This window comes from Pleurodeles waltl, chromosome 9 (assembly GCF_031143425.1).
Source record: "Pleurodeles waltl isolate 20211129_DDA chromosome 9, aPleWal1.hap1.20221129, whole genome shotgun sequence".
NCBI classification, from domain to species: Eukaryota; Metazoa; Chordata; class Amphibia; order Caudata; family Salamandridae; genus Pleurodeles; species Pleurodeles waltl.
The window spans coordinates 1,004,235,737-1,004,252,150 of NC_090448.1; the positions used below are offsets into that span (position 1 = coordinate 1,004,235,737).

The 16,414-nt window shown below is 43.9% G+C and overlaps 1 protein-coding gene across 1 annotated transcript in view; it reads left to right on the top strand.

Annotated features, from left to right (window-relative positions):
• The window catches only part of PLCB2 (phospholipase C beta 2), a 453,229-nt gene that overhangs the window by 378,235 nt on the left and 58,580 nt on the right, over positions 1 to 16,414 (top strand). The window contains exons 20-22 of the mRNA XM_069208592.1: positions 10,845 to 10,944; positions 13,890 to 13,994; positions 15,113 to 15,207. Of these exons, the coding sequence (XP_069064693.1) occupies positions 10,845 to 10,944; positions 13,890 to 13,994; positions 15,113 to 15,207 (300 nt within the window). The remainder of the gene's footprint in view (positions 1 to 10,844; positions 10,945 to 13,889; positions 13,995 to 15,112; positions 15,208 to 16,414) is intronic.

Sequence of the window (16,414 nt, forward strand, 5' to 3'; positions counted from 1 at the left end):
GATAGATAGATAGATAGATAGATAGATAGATAGATAGATAGATAGATAGATAGATAAAAAGATAGATAGATAGATAGATAGATAGATAGATAGATAGATAGATAGATAGATAGATAGATAGATAGATAGATAGATAGATAGATAGATAGATAGATAGATAGATAGATAGATAGATAGATAGATAGATAGATAGATAGATAGATAGATAGATAGAGGCTCCTCACGATTCGGAGGTTGCAGAAAAAACAGCTGTGGTCCAACTTCTATTGCCACCAGTGATTCATTAATGAATATTGCAAAAGTTCAACCTGATGGGTTTCGAAAACCAAGACTCCTTGATCACAGGTCAGGAGATACATACACTGTATGTGTTTTAAACCCACTTAGGTATTAATACAATATACAACAAAGGTGAAAATGTACTGCAAACAATATTCAAAATAAAGGGAAATGATCCACCATCTTGTTACAGAGTCCTGGGCCACCAACCAGACAGTGACCAGAGTGGAATACATCTATCACACGTCATAGGGTAATGTGTGCATTACCATAATAATAATAATAGAAATAGTAATTTAACTTTGAATCAAATGACCCATCACATAATTGTCATCAGCCAAAAATGTTACAATTGAATGGTCTACTCTTCCTCTTTGATCCTAAAGATATACACCCCTTATAATTTAGAATCCATCACAGGGATATCATAGGCAGAAAATGCAATACAAATGTGTGTTGAGAAGGCACCAAGCGCATGTCTGGACCCTGAGAGGGGCACCATGGGGCACCAAAGGGCTCACAAAAATGTGACCCTGGAGTGAGACTCTGTGGTTGTACTAGACAAAATGTCTCTAAGTTTTAATGTAAAAAGCAATCAAGCCCTAGTGGGCGAGCGCTCTATGCCCCATCACGGAGACCCAATAGTGCACACCTCTTGAATTTAGGACGCAATTGTCCAGAAAGCATTAACTAAGGCATCACAAATTGTATGGATTCATATGAAATCAATAATAAACAATAAACAAAATTTATCTCGCCACAATGGGCAATTACAGTTTGCATATGAAATAAAACCTGTACAACAAAGACACCCCCAAAAATCACCCTGAAAAGATACAATAGATCTTTTGCTCAGCTCCATTATAACGTTGACCCTCCCGAGGTCCAATCAATAAATCAACCTCTTGTACAGTTCAACTCAAAACGTTGTCCACACTGTGTGAGTCTCTATGAAAAAATACAACAAAAGCAGTGTTAAAACATTTAAAACACAGGTAACATTAACTTATCTCTGGGAGGATATCCACAGACAGTTCACAATTATGATTCAACATTGGCAGCTTAGTAAAAATGATCAGTTGATCTTACTACTACAAACCCCCACAGTAATTCAACCTCCCAGGTCTAACAACCTAAGGGCCAGATTTACAAGGCCCTCGCACCACCGAAGCATCACTTTTTGTGACACTCTAGTGGTGCTGTACAATGTGCCACATTTAAAAGGCGGCGCTATACCACTTTTTGTGGCTTAATGCCACAGTGTAAATATGGGCCCCTCCGGCGCAGTTTTCTGCGGCAGAGGGACATGCAATGGGTGTTGCAGTGGGAGTTCCACTGCAACACCCATTGCTTTTGATGCTGCCCCATATTTACAAGAAGGCGTGAATCTATGGCAGCATTAAATACGAATGCCACCCCAGGGTTGGTGTTAGCATGGCACAATGAGGGGGAATACTTTTATTCCTCCTCGTTTTTTCTTTTTCCTTATGTGTTGCATTCTGCAGCACACATAGAAAGATCAAAAGGCCATGAATGAATGTTTATGTGTAGGAAGGTGTCCCTTCCTGCACATAAACAATCATTAAAAAATGACAATTTGCAGCATCAATGTGTTCTGCATTCTGCAGCACCCATAGAAGTGCAAAATCACCATTGTAGATTGTTTATGTGCAGGAAGGGACACCTTCCTACACAAAAACAATCAATCCCCTCCACGCAGACACCCTTGCACTATGGCTCAAGGGTGTCTGTGTTGGTGCTGGCAGCTAAATTTAGCACCAGCACAGGGGGAAACAGATGGTGGCACTGTATTTTAGTAAATATGGTGCATCCCTGCGTTTCTAAAGTGACGCAGCACAGTGGTGCAAATTTTGGCACAGCATCGCACTGCTCCACTTTTTAGTAAATCTGGTCCTAATTGTATTGCTAGCTCTTCATCCAGATTAAGGCCAATCAGGTGTAAGGTACCACAGCCAATGATGAATCTGGAATCGAGCCTCCTGAGTTCCAGTTTCCTATTGCCTCCTCTCTTTCTAAATGGTGTTCTGTCAAGTACAGCTAATTTAAGGAAATTCACTTTCTTGTCATGCTCCTGTTTGAAATGACGGGCACCAAGAAAGTCAAGGTGCCCTGGGAGATGTGTTCCATGGCTCTTTTCTTTGCCTTATGTACTGTGTTGCACATTTAAAATTTACTTTAGGGGGCAGCACAGTGCATACATGCAGATGCCAGAATTACACATGAGATATTTCCTGATCTGAAAAGGTTTAGGGGATGATGGGAAATTGATTGATTTCTTGTTGTCACTGTGCCTACAAATATTGCAATTGCCACATGTGAAGAAGCCCTCGATATTAGAAATGACTTTAGACTTTGTGCCCAAACTATGGCTGAGTGAATCCTGTAAAGAGGTGCTTCTTCTAAATGTGAACTTAAGGTGATCTCCAAGCTGAAGTGCCAAGCTATCATCTGTCCGCATGTGTGATAGGTGCATTCCACTCTGGTCACAGCTTGTTTGATGGACCAGGACTCTGTTAGAAGATAGCGGTTCATTTTCCTTTATTTTGAATATTGTTCACAGTCCATTTTCACTGTTGTTATATCTTGTCCTACACTGATGAAGGTTTAAAACATGTACTGTGTACGCATCTTCTGACCTGTGATCAAGGAGACTTGGAGCCTGATTATGAGTCTGGTGGAAGGTTTGCACTGTCCGATGAACTTCCGACAGAGAGGTTGCTGTCATACTGGCTACCTCCCTGCCAGGCCTAACAGGAAACACCCTACACCATTGTCTCTGGCTTGTAATCGAGTCAGCGTCAATGCTGTAGGATGCAGGGTGCACCAGCACACTCACAATGTTCACTGTCTGCAAAGTGAGGGTGCTGGCTCCAAGCACCCATTCTCTGCTAGCCTTGATACAGTAGTGCTACCACCATGAAATGGCTGGCAGAGAACAAGGTCGTAATCCACAGGGCAGGATTAGAACGGCCACCTACTGCCAGATTACCGGAATCCCTGATCCTGGCGGAGCTGGCGGTTCCACCGCTGCCCAACCACCAGAGTTGAAATATGGCGTTCGTACTGTCACATTGGCAGCGGACGGACTGGTCTAGTGACCACCAGACTTGGAATGAGGGGCTTGGTCTCAGAACCACGTTGGGCTTGGACTTTCACCATATTCTTTAATAATTTACTGCTGGCAATAAAAGTTCGACCATGGTTGTTCTTTTCTACAAACCCCGAACCATGGGGTGCATGCTGAGGAGCCTGTGTTTTGGATAATTAATCATGCTAACTTTTTGTTTTACATATACATATGTAGATATATATATATATAGCATATACCATAGCAATTTAGTCGTTATAGTTATCTTAAGAAACTATAACTAGTACCGTGAGGTAACTATAACTTGTTTTCTCATCAATAACTTTATTGCAATTGTTGCAGTGATATTATCCATGATGTCATGGAAGATTTCATGACTGATGTACTATGTGGGGTAATTAGCTGTGCATTGCAAGGGTGTGAGTTATAGTTACCTAGTGCATGGGGTTGGCTGCATTCAGCGGGTTGTCCTGCAGGGGGTTGGCCACAGGGCCAGGCCTGGTAGTCTGCCCCCAGTATGTAGCCAAACCCAAGTTGTGCACGGCCTCTGACTGTGCTCAGCGTGGGGTTGGCCACAAGATCCGCTCCCTGGGCCCCTTTTTTCCATGGGAACCACATCCTTCAGGGCCCAGTTCATTTTTTACAGGGAGGTGGCCAAGGAGCTTCTCTCCCAGGGCCTATTCGCCCCCCAGGACCCTATCAACTGGGGCCCAGCACATTTTATGGGTCAGGGAGGGGCAAATGTCTCCCTCCATGGGCCAATGTTATCCCTGGGGACCCCATCCTCCAGGGCCCAACCCATTTTTTTTAGGCAGAGGGGGCAAGGGCCCACTCCCAGGGCTGCTTTTGGCCCATAGGACCCCACCCTCCAGGGACGGCAACATGTTTCAGGGGGAGTAGGCCATGCAGCCACCCTTCCCAGGCCCGTATCAGCCTCACAACCCCATCCCTAGGAGCCTGATGCATATTTTATGGGTGGGGGGACATGGGGTCGACCATCGGGGCTGCTTTTGGCCCAGGGGACCCCCATCCACCAGGGCCCAGCAATGTATTTCAGGGGAGAGGGGCATGCAGCACCTCTCTCCAGGTCGATTTCAGCACCAGTCCTCATCCTCCAGGGCCCGGCACATTGTGTGAGGGAGTGTGTTTCTTATCCCCCTCCCTCGGCCAATTTTAGCCTCGCGGACCCCATCCCCTGGCTCATTTTTTTAGTACATGAGTACGTGGACCCCTACTTGAGCTGTTTTTGGCCCCAGGTACCCCACCCCCCCCCAGGGCCCCACACTATATTTGAGGGAGAGGAGACATTCAGACCCCTCCACTGGTCAATTTCAACCCTGGGGACCCCATCCCCTGGGGCCCAGCCATATTTCAAAGGAGGCACACAGCCCCTCTCCCCAGGATGATTTTGGCCCCTGGACCTGGCCAACAAAGTGTGGGTGGCCACCAGGTCACCAACCACCCTTTTTAGTGGCTATGGGGGGAACCCCAAGGCCCCTGCAGCCCAGCCGGGTCCCTGCCTCTAGCCAAAGCTGGCATTGCTCCTGCCCGGAGGTATAAATACTGCTCCCTACAGACGGGAACAATCTTTTAATCTATTTTCCTGCCTGCTTCAGTGCTGGCAGCAAAATAGATGATAAGTCTGCTCCCAGCAGGCAGGGGCATTTCTCATGCTCCCCCCTGTTAGGAGCGGAGTTAGGGCCTGATTTAGATATTGATGGGCGAGTTAGTCCGTCACCACAGTGATGGATATCCCGTCCACTGAAATCTAAATCCCATTGTTTTGTTTTGGATTTAGATTTTGACAGACAATATATATCCGTCACTACTGTGACGGAGTAACTCGTCCTCTAATATCTAAATCAGGCCCTTAGTGTGTGCTTCCTCTTGGGGGGAGATTTGAAATTGCTCCCACCAAGCAAGAGCAAACACAGAGCAAACACAGGTTTCCCTGCCTGTGCCAGTGTGGACAAAGAAACTGGGCTCCCCAAGACATAGCCTGAGATGGCCCTGGGGATTGAACCCTCCCTCTTTCATGCTATGGCCCTCCCACCTTTATTTAGTGTCCGGACACCAGGGAATGGGTCCCCCGGGACCGAAATCGGCCCAGAGAGGGAGACAACGTGCTCCTCCTCCCTCTTTTTTAATACGACTGGGTTCCAGAGTATGGGGCCCCTGGGGCTGCACTTGACCTGGGAGGGGGGCTGTTCTAGCCCCCTCCCCCAAATCAAAATCGGTTGGGCCATGAGGATGGGGTCCTTGGGACTGAAGTTGGCCTCAGGAAAGGGGGCACACATGCCCCTCCTCCCAAATAAATCTATTCCTCCCCCCAGGACTTGGCCCACTCCAGGATGCTCTGTGAAGTTGCTGCAAATTGTTTAAAAAACAAAACAATTTTGGTCCCAGACGGGGCTCTGTGGGACTCCACTACCAGGTCTAGGGTGTCTGGATATTTCTACCCTTTTGGGGATTTTTTGTATTTTTTCTTGGGACTCTGCTGAGACCGAGTCACAAGGTGGCTGCCACCACTTCCCGGCTGAAGTGGTGACAGCCAATCACACCACTGCTCTTGGCACGTGGATCTTTGGATCCACAGAGGTGGATCCCTATCTCTAGATATACATAAATCTGTTTTTCTTTAATAACTCCAATACTTCTGAACAGATTTACACCATATTACAAAAAGAGATGTTTCTGGACCAAGGTCTAATTTTCTGCCAAATTTCATGTAATTCCGTTTAGCGGTTAGGGCTGTAGTCATGTCTAAAATCTCTAGGTAAAATTGCATGGGGAAAATGCATTTTGGGACCCTCCCTTTTTCTCTGGTCCCGCTTAACGAATCACCTCAAAACTTTCCAGACAGCAACTAAAGGGACTGTCAAACTAGTTTTGAAATTGTTGTCAATGGCACCAAAGTTAATAACTAAACAAATAATGTGCTTCCTATGGAAACTAGGGGCTTAATGCTGCAGTGGTGGTTGGACCGCCACACTCCAGGTAGTTTGACTGCCACAATGCGACCCTGGCAGTTGGACCACCAGGGTACCGCCGTGTCCGCCAGGAACATGGTTCTTAATGGGCTGACAGTGATTGGAGTCATGGTCAGCCATGGAGGCGATGAGATCTGTGCAGCCGCACTTATCACAAATCCAGTTTATACCAGCCTTTTCATGGTGGGGTCCCCACCATGAAAAGGATGGTGGAAACACAGTGCAGGGGACCACAGGGTGGCCCTCTGCAGGGGCCCTCTACCCAGCACCCTTGGAAATCACATTGTCTGCTACAACAGACAGTGTGCATTACAAGGGTGCTGGGGGCACTCTCTGTGTGACAACATTGGCCTCGGCTCCATGAGGAGCCTGAGGCCAATGCCGCAGCATGGTTTCCACTGGGCTGACTGGTGGAAACCTCTGATCTCAGAGGTTTCCGTTGGTCAGCCCAGTGGAAACCTCATAATGTACCTAGGGGGGAGGCCGCCAGCTCCGCTGCAGTCTCCTGTCCAGAGGGCTGGCAGGCTGATAGTCAGCCCGTCAGCCTCGTAATGAGGCCCTAGGTCCTAACTATAAACTATTTACTGGCAACCAGTAGGTAATATATATGTATATAAATATACATACAATATTTAAATACATTGTGTTTTAACAATCACATTTGTTTTTATGTTTTGTATCATAAATTGTTCTTGTTTAATTGATTTTTTTTATCATTAAATTTTAATGTTTTTTAAAACTTTTTACATTGTAATTACATTGATACATGTTTATTTGAATTATGTTATGTATTGTGTTTTTTCATGTTATAATACATGTTTCCCACCTTCATGAAAATACCTGTTTGCCTATGACACAGGGAAAAAAGGTATCTAGCAAGAATAAAACATTGTAGGCAATGAAAGGTATGCCATGCGTTGTGTGCTTTGCAAAATATAACTGGTAAATTTAGAGGTCTAATCTGGTCAGATTGGATTTGGAACAGGAAGTTTGGCCTCTGCAAAGTCCAGCACTTTCTTACTGTTGTTTAGTTTGAGTTGGAATAGTAAAGCTAACCCCTCCAAAGTCTAATGCTTTCGCCAATGTTGCTTATTTGGGAGTGAGAATAGAAAATTCATCCCTTCCAAAGACCAACACATTCCTTAGTGCTGCTCAGTTTGGAGTAGAGATAAATCTGACTCCACCAAAGTCTACATTTTTTTCTACTGTTGCTCAAGTTGGATTGTGAATATTAAATATGACACCTCAAAAGTCCAACACTTTCCCCACTGCTATTTATGTTGGAGTAGGAACAGTAAATTGGACCTCCCTGAAGTGAAATATGTTCCCACTGTTGCATATGTTGGAGTTTGAGCATTACATTTTTTTAATGTTTTATTTATGTGTTTATGAACCTTTTGCATGGGGGATGTAATTGCATGCCTGTGTTTTAATTGTGCATGAAAATGGAATAAGAATTTTAACTACTTAATTTTATTTATGCTTTTGGGACTTCAGTTACTCTAGAATTTCTGTGATTATTTCTTAAATATTTTATTCATTCGAATGTTTTTAAAAAACTGTTGTGTTTGTTTTTAGTATTTTTAGATGTAGTTTTGATATTTATTTTAAGGTATTCTTTTAAATTTGACCTTATTAGTGTATGTTTTCCTTAACACTTTTTGGAGAACGTCACTTTTTTGTAATAAATGTTTATGATGTAATAAAAAAAATATATTTTAATTTTGTTTATTTTATTAATTGTATAAATGTACATAGGGTAGTAAAAGTATATGTTTTAATTCTAACATTTTTATTTGAATAAATTATTTATGTTATACTTTTCATAAAGACTTATTTGATTGTGATAACCGGGCGCATGGCAGAGAGGACTCCTCAGGGGAATCATGGCCAATCAGATCTCATCCCTTTCTCTCAGTTACATTAGTCTCACACAAAAAGGCATACAGAAGTAAAGTATAGCTCAATAAGGTTTATTGAAGTAACTGCATCTTAGATAAAATGTTATGTATTGCAATAGGTAGGATGATAAAGCACACTAGAAGCAAAATTGTGATAAGGAGAGTGAAACACAAAATCTGTCCCACCATACTGTCAAAAGGAATTAAATAGTTGTTTCCTACCTAGCTGTATTTGAGAACAGCGTGATAAGCCCTATTCCACCCTTCAGGTTTCCCCCCTGGGAAGACATCATCCCCCATACCTGAGCAAGGAGGCCTGTTCTCTAAAAATACACCGTTCCCATGTAGGCAGGGATTTGGCAGTCTAAGCAAGCAGCTATAGCGAAGGCATTCAGCAATCAGCTTGCAGTCGTGGTCATCTGGCTGGAATCTCCCTCTAACCTGTATGGGACAGAGAAGTGTTTTTATAATAAAACAATGGATGTTCTAGGAAAAATGTCCCCACGTAAGGATGTGTATGTTTCTGTTAATGTTGGAGACAAAGCATACCACTTTTGCAGGCAACCCTATCTGACTGCAGCCTTGAGGAAAGCACAAAGTGAAATGAATGCAGTATTAAGAACGTAATGCTTTCCTAAGCGAAAGAACAATTAGATAGAGAAAATCAAACAAGACCGCAAATGTGGTGAATGCTAGAAAAATAAATAAAGCAATGCTGAATAAAATGTTACTGGGCTAGGGTGCACAACAGCAGGCCTAGTTTTCTAAAGAAAACGTGTCTAAAACATGGCTAAAATAGCTGTACAACATCTGTATACATATATATACACACACACATATATGTAGACAGTTGTCATGGAGATATTAGTATATGTATATTTTTTAATTCTAACACTTTTATTTGGCTAAATTATGTATGTAATAATTTTTATATATAATTATTTTTGTTTACATTTTATTAGAACTTGTTTTTTTTATTTTAAAGTATTACATTTATGTTTACTAATTTGTTATTAAATATATTATTTTAACTTTTGATATTTTATCCATAATATTCTACTAGTTGATAATATTCTACTTTATTCCATAGGCATGTTTGGTCAATACTTGTTAATTTTGCTGCAATATGGATGTGATGCCGTATTTCTTTCCTAGCTATTATGTCATAGAAGCTTCAGTGCTTTGTGACCACAGGAAGGGTGGCAAGCTATTCGTGCATTCTGTTTCATTCCATTATGACATACTACTTTTCGCTCGTGTTCCCTTTGGTACTAGTTAGGGTTGGCAATATGTGCACCATGATTATCAATGGCAATGCGAGTTTTAATGCACAAAATGCGTTACTGACCGGTACTTTGCATTCGAAAAGTCAGCTGTTGAACATACTTGCCACATCAAATTGCGTCTTCGGACTATGGGGGTCATTACGACCCTGGCGGAAGGCGGAGAACCGGCGGTAAGACCGCCAACAGGCTGCCGGTCTTTTTTTTTTGTATTATGACCATGGCGGTTACCGCCATGGTCATCCGCCGGTTCTCCGTTCCGCCCGCCGGGCTGGAGACCTGGGTCTCCAGCCCAGCGTCCGTCACTATACCGCCGGTGGTATTTTGACCCGGCTTACCGCCGCGGTTTTCCAGCGGTCTGAACCGCCATGAAAACCATGGCGGTAAGCACTATCAGTGCCAGGGAATTCCTTTCCTGGCACTGATAGGGGTCTCTCCCACCCCCCAAAGGTGGCAGAGCCCCCCTCCCCACCCCGACCCCCAGCATCACTTCATACCCACACGACACGCACGCAGGCACCACCTACATGCTTACATACTTACACGCACACACGCCGACATACATGCCTACATCCACACACAGTCATACACGCGCACCCGCAATCAAACATACACGCACACATCCATACAGACATACCCACAGACATACACGCACTCATTCCCATACACACAACACCCCCGCAGGCATACACGCACTCACACACCCCCTCTACATACACAGATGCACACCCCCATGCACCCACACAACACACAATACCCCCTTACCCCCCTCCCCTCACGGACGATCGACTTACCTGGTCCGACTATCCTCCGGGAGGGGACGGGAGGCATGGGGGCAGCTCCGCTGACACCACACTGCCAACAGAACACCGCCACCGTGAATCACAGGACGTGATTCGCTGGCCGGTGTTCTGTTGGCATGGCGGTGGAGCAACCTCCACTTCCCCGCCTCCCGTCAGTATGGCTGTTGGCGGCTCTCCGTCGGAACAAGGACGGAGAGCAGCCAACGGTCATAATACGCCGAGCGGAAGACTGCCACCACTGGCGGTCTTCAGCACGGCGGTACCTCGGCGGTCTTGCGAAAAGACCGCCGAGGTCGTAATGACCCCCTATATGAAGGAACTGCACCTGCAGTGATTAGGTATAATGTACATTTAATGATTTAAACATTTTTAGGTAATGGGCAACAATGAATTTAACTCATCTATAATTTAACATCTATAATTTAATTTCCAGCTAGGTTGCATGAACATGTGGCCTCACAAATTCATTGTCTTTGCAGATTCTCATGCCAGAGCTGGCTGCACTGAGGGTGGCAGCATTTGAGGAAGGAGGAAAATTCATTGGCCATCGAATTATCCCCATGAACGCAGTTCGGTCAGGTAAGCACAACATCTTAATTTATCTTATCCACTTCCCCGCATATGTGCTTATTAGCACAAATACACTGTAAGCAACACATTACTGGATATTTCTTGTAACTGCAGCATCAGTTTTTGAGCCCACTTACTTTGCACAAATACCTATTAGAAAGCAAAGGGCCTTGTTCTGAAGCCAGTGGTAACACGGATTCAGGCATGAACTGGATTTGCACAAGAATCCATACTGTAATGTGTGCAGCACATTTTTTTGGCAGCTAAAAGTGGTTAACTTTGTGTGGTGGAAGAACTGCAGTATTTCTAGACTTACCTATTTCATAAATTTCTGTTGTATGTGGCACTGCAAACTAAAATTTAACTTAATTTTTGCAGAGGGTAAAATCCAAAGTAGCGCCATGCAAAAATGGTGGATTTCCCACAAAGGAGAGATTGAGATCATCTGTAAGGTGGCCTTAAACGAAGGTGCCTCCACGAATTCCGCCTGTGGCACTGATCTATTAATATCATGGAGTAGGTGAGCAGGAATGTGTTTGCTAGTAAAGTTAACATACCATCCAGTAGTATTGCTTCCACCAGAGGTCATCTTGGACATCTCTGTGGATGTTTAGGCATCCCCCGCAGCAGACCAAGGCAAGGCCGGATCTGTGCTCCTGAAGCTGCCCACAGCCAAGAACAAACATCCTTTAGGCTGCTTGGGGGCCACTGACTCCCATAGTTCAGGGACATCACACCGCTCATCGAATTTTTTTCATCCACTAATCATTGCCCTGAAAAAAGTGCCTTCCAACAAGACCACATGCCCTGACGAGCCACTTGACGGGTTTCCACGGAGTATGAGGAAAGCTTACAGCCGTTGCTCATATGTTGCTATAGGCTTAATTATAAAAACATTATTGATAATACTGATGTTGAGGATGATAATATTAACAATAATAATATTAATAAATATGTGAATTATATGGGCAATTATGCAAATTAATAGACATTTTCTCTGTGGTCATGCCAAGGTCAGAAAAGGACAAGTGTTTCTTGATGTGAAGTGGTTTTATGGATGTAAAATCATGTTGGCTACACATCACATCTAAACACCTTAATAATTGGGGATTGTGGCTACTGTCTAAGGAATGAGAGAGGTAACAGAGGAACATACAATAATAAATACACTGATGCTCAGCTGAATGTACACCACTGAGTGCTCCCTAATTCTAGGTCAGAGCTGTCATCCTACCAAAGATCTAATATAGACACGGCTACTTCCTAGCTTTTATCTCAGTGAGATGTCATATGGAAACTCACAGGCAGATCACCATGCCCAAACACACACACAAACACACAGGTGCACATTTGCACACACAAACACAAGGATGGGAATGCACATCAAGAAACCACTCAGATAGCAAGCAGAGTAACAAGAACTTGACAAAAGTGCCCATGTTTATTTTGAGCATAAAACTGACCATGAGAGCTATAGCCCTGAAGCCATAACTCCTTACCTTCACACCATACACAGTGATGTGCAAGGAGAGAATAAACAGAACATATGGGGTGCCATCCACTTCCCCGATCATCCACACGCATGTGTGTGTGTGTATATGGGTAATAGGCAGATCATTTGTGATGCATGTTTAATTATTACTCACACAGTGGCCACCTACCTAGGCAGCAGCCATGAGACATACAAAAGTCCAACTCAGCACATTTCACCAGTAACTCCACAATGGCGGCCATGGAGACATGCTGCTCCTTGGTAAGGCTACATCAGTTCCAGGACATTCTGCCTGATCGCTGTCACACACGTCATGGCTGCAGAACAGTGAAATGCGAGAGAGAACTGAGGAGGAGGATGTGACGATTCCAAGATAGCAGAGGTGCAGGAAAATACTGGATACCTAGTGTAATAGGCCAGGAGAAAAGAAGCCGCCCACAACTACTGTGACATACGGGAACCACAGTGTAATGACAAATGACTCTGATACTCTTGACATATGCCTTAACTTTGCTCAGCTTACTGCAACAGATGCATGGACAGACAATCACACAACATTCTAACTGGATATGCACTGACCAAATCTTTACAATATCTGCCACGAACATCAGCAAGGTAAACTCAATCAATCAATCATTAATTTGTAGAGCGTGGCTAATCACCCATAGGGTCTCAAGGCGCTGTTTATGGGTGTGCTGCTCCGTCGAAGAGCCAGGTCTAAGTGTAAATTGTCAATAATCATTTCTACTATGGGCATTTGGACTGGAAACTATCCTTACTGCCACTAGAGTGGACTTCACATAAGGCAAATATCACTCCCGGGATTTTCCCCTGTACTCTACTGTGGGCACGGGTGGTTGCTTGTTTTGAAGAGAGTACTTTGCGCTTGCTTGACTCGATGCAGGTAGGAGTGGTAGAAGGGTCCTCTGTGCCAATTGTGACTACAGTAAATTGCCAAATGGCATTTGCAAACTGGAATAAACCCCTTGGTATGTCTTTGTGAAACATTTCCAAGTAATCTGACTGTGCATATGTTATAGAGGTGAGTGGCACTGGCCAAGTAACACACAGTACAAGAATCTAAAGGGTGAGGGGTGCTGTTAAGAAAATATAGACATGCGGGACATACAAATCTATTGATGGAGGTCTACTGTCCCATTCGGCCACCATTCATGCAGTAGCAGTCACTCACAAGAGGTTGAAAAACGCCTGTTGTCTCGATCACATTAATGAGGTAAGACGATTTGTGGCTACTGTGAATGTTGCATTTTGTAATGCAACTCAGTTACATCTGAAAATGAAGGTGCAGTTGCAAACCAGTCATGGTGCATAAAGAGTGATTATGTTCCAACCAAACCTTCGTATATCAGCCCCTCCTCTTGTAGTAGATGTATCTCCTATTTCTCAACCATCTTTGGCTAACTCCTGTTTATACTAATCCCATTATTTTTTTCAATTTTAGGCTTTCATCATATTTGTCTTCGTAGTGAGAGTAACATGCCTCTCACCTTGCCATCTCTATTTGTTGATGTGGAGGTGAAAGATTACATTCCGGATACATGGGCTGGTAAACAAACATAATGATTGCTTTATAGGTGGTAAAATGTGGGGTGGTTTTGAAACAACTAACAAGGAAAGTCAATTACAGTCTTGGTACAAGGAAATTACTCTTTTAACTAGCTGCACCGCAGACTCGACACCGTGGAACTCTCTTCCTAAAGAAGTGAGGTGGTCAAAAAGTGTTCTTTGAATTAAAGATAATCCTAAAAATTCTCCAGTCCACAATTATTTCCCAAAGTGGCCGCCTGTCCTGGATCAAATGTAATGCTCTGGTATCCATGTATCTCTAATGGAATATGTTATCATCATCAGTTCTCAGTGGTATACTGCTTCAGCCCTTCTCCCACAAATCCATTTCATGCTTATCCCTCCCAATCCCCTCTGTGCAAATTGTGCTCTGTGTTACACTCACTGGAAATAGAAGTAGCTTCTCTACAGTTCTTACTTTTTAAAACACACCAACACCCATGCAACACCCTTGCCTGGGTACTGCAATGTTACATAAAAATAAATATATAAAGGAAGTGTGTTTTTATGTACTTTATAGCTGATAGTGTCCAGAAAGTCATTTTGGTTACCATGTCTAACATTTAGGCACATTTTTATCTTCTATCTATGTATATTATAGTCTGCATTAGGAGTAGGCAACTCTAGAACCCCGAGCCTCCTGAAAGTACTGTCAAATTGTTAGTCTGAGTAGCACAAAAGAGACAGCACTGGTGACACCAGATATGTCCCTTCCACACTGCTCTTCTCAAGTCTTTGATGTTGAAAAGCAAAGGAGAGAGACACATGCTCACATCTCAGACAGTGATTAACTAAACTCTTAAGTGAGAAAAGCAATGAACATACTCTAACTTGCACCAGAATCCGAGGAGGCGCCACCATATGCCAGTACTGGGCGTGAGTGATGAGAATCTACCCTCTCCACAAGTATTTAGCTAAAATTTCAAAACAAACTGTATATAACATATCATATGGACATGATTCAGAAATTAATTTTTAAGACCACCGATTTGAGCTCATTTCAACACAGTGACCTAAAAGGGTAAATTCTGAAATACAGAGCCAAGCATTTAGTCCGCAGCACATCTAACACTTATTTATGTATACCTTTCCTTTTAGATCTTACCCATGCTCTCTCCAACCCCATTAAATTTTTAACAACTCATGAAAAAAAGTCAGTGAATGCCGCAGAATGCTCAGTGGTCACAGAGGAGGTAAGAAGCAGTCTGCTGTTTTAATGGCATGTTAGCATCAATTTAGTGTGTTGTATTACTACTGTCTGACTGTTTTCATTAAAAAAATAGTTAAAGGAGAGGGGCGAGAGAATAAAAGTATTTTGTGGGAATAAACTGGTTTTCTATTTATAAGGGCAGAAAAGATATACTTGCAGCAGGCATAAGTTTAAACAAATAATCAATCAAATCTGAAATGTGTGTGTACTTAGCCTTGGTGGTCACTCTAGACTGGGAGAAAATCACAAGCTCAGGCCAACCACGATACAGTGTGGGCTGGCTACACCCACTTAGGTCACCAAACAAGAGTACATTAAATCCTGGTTGCGAAGAGTTGCAGCGTGCCATGTGAAGATGCATCATACAGGTGAGGTGAATTGAGGTCCTGGTCTGTGGTGCCTTATGGTGTGTCAGTTATGAGGAGCTATGAAGCTGCGATGTAAAGTCCTGCATCATCATCGAGGAGGTTGTCGATGAGGAGGGTTGCAATGCGAAGTACTACTTCACGGATGCATCCCATACTGGCTGGTTCCAAAGAAGCTGTGGGCTTGCATTGTCATCGAGATTGCTGTTGACGAGAGGCTTGCAATGCGAGGGCCTGTCTCTGGGATTAGTCATGCAGCAGTTGTTCTGATGGGGCTACGTGCTGCAAGGGAGATGCAGAGTCTTCACGCAGGCAAAGTCTGCTCAGCAGAGGCGATGTGTCAGTTCTGCTCGGGGTTGCATTGCGTAGTAGAGGAGAGGCATTGGTTTTGCTTGGTCCACAGAAGGGTAGGTAAAGCACCTTCAGGCCCACTTCCAAACAGTCCAGGACTAGGGTGGCACCATTTGGCAGGATACGACTCACAGATGGCAGTGTCCTTGGGGCTTCTGATCAGAAGGCCAGGCAACTATCTCTTGAAGTCACTCTGGGGTCCTGGGTTTAGAGATGCAGGTCCAGTTCCTTTCACCCAGGCAGGAGGCCAGCAAGACAGCAGGAGCATAGCAGGGCAGCTGTCCTTCTGAGCAGCAGTCCAGCAATCCTTTCAGCAGCACAATAGTTCTTATTCCTGCCAGAGTTCACAGCTCTAGAAATGTTCTGAAGCTTTGAGTCCAGGGCTTGTCTGGGGTTACAGTGGACCAGTGTTAAACCCTTTTGTGAGAGTGCTCAGGCAGATCATTTGTAATGTTTAAAGTCCGATAGGTGAAA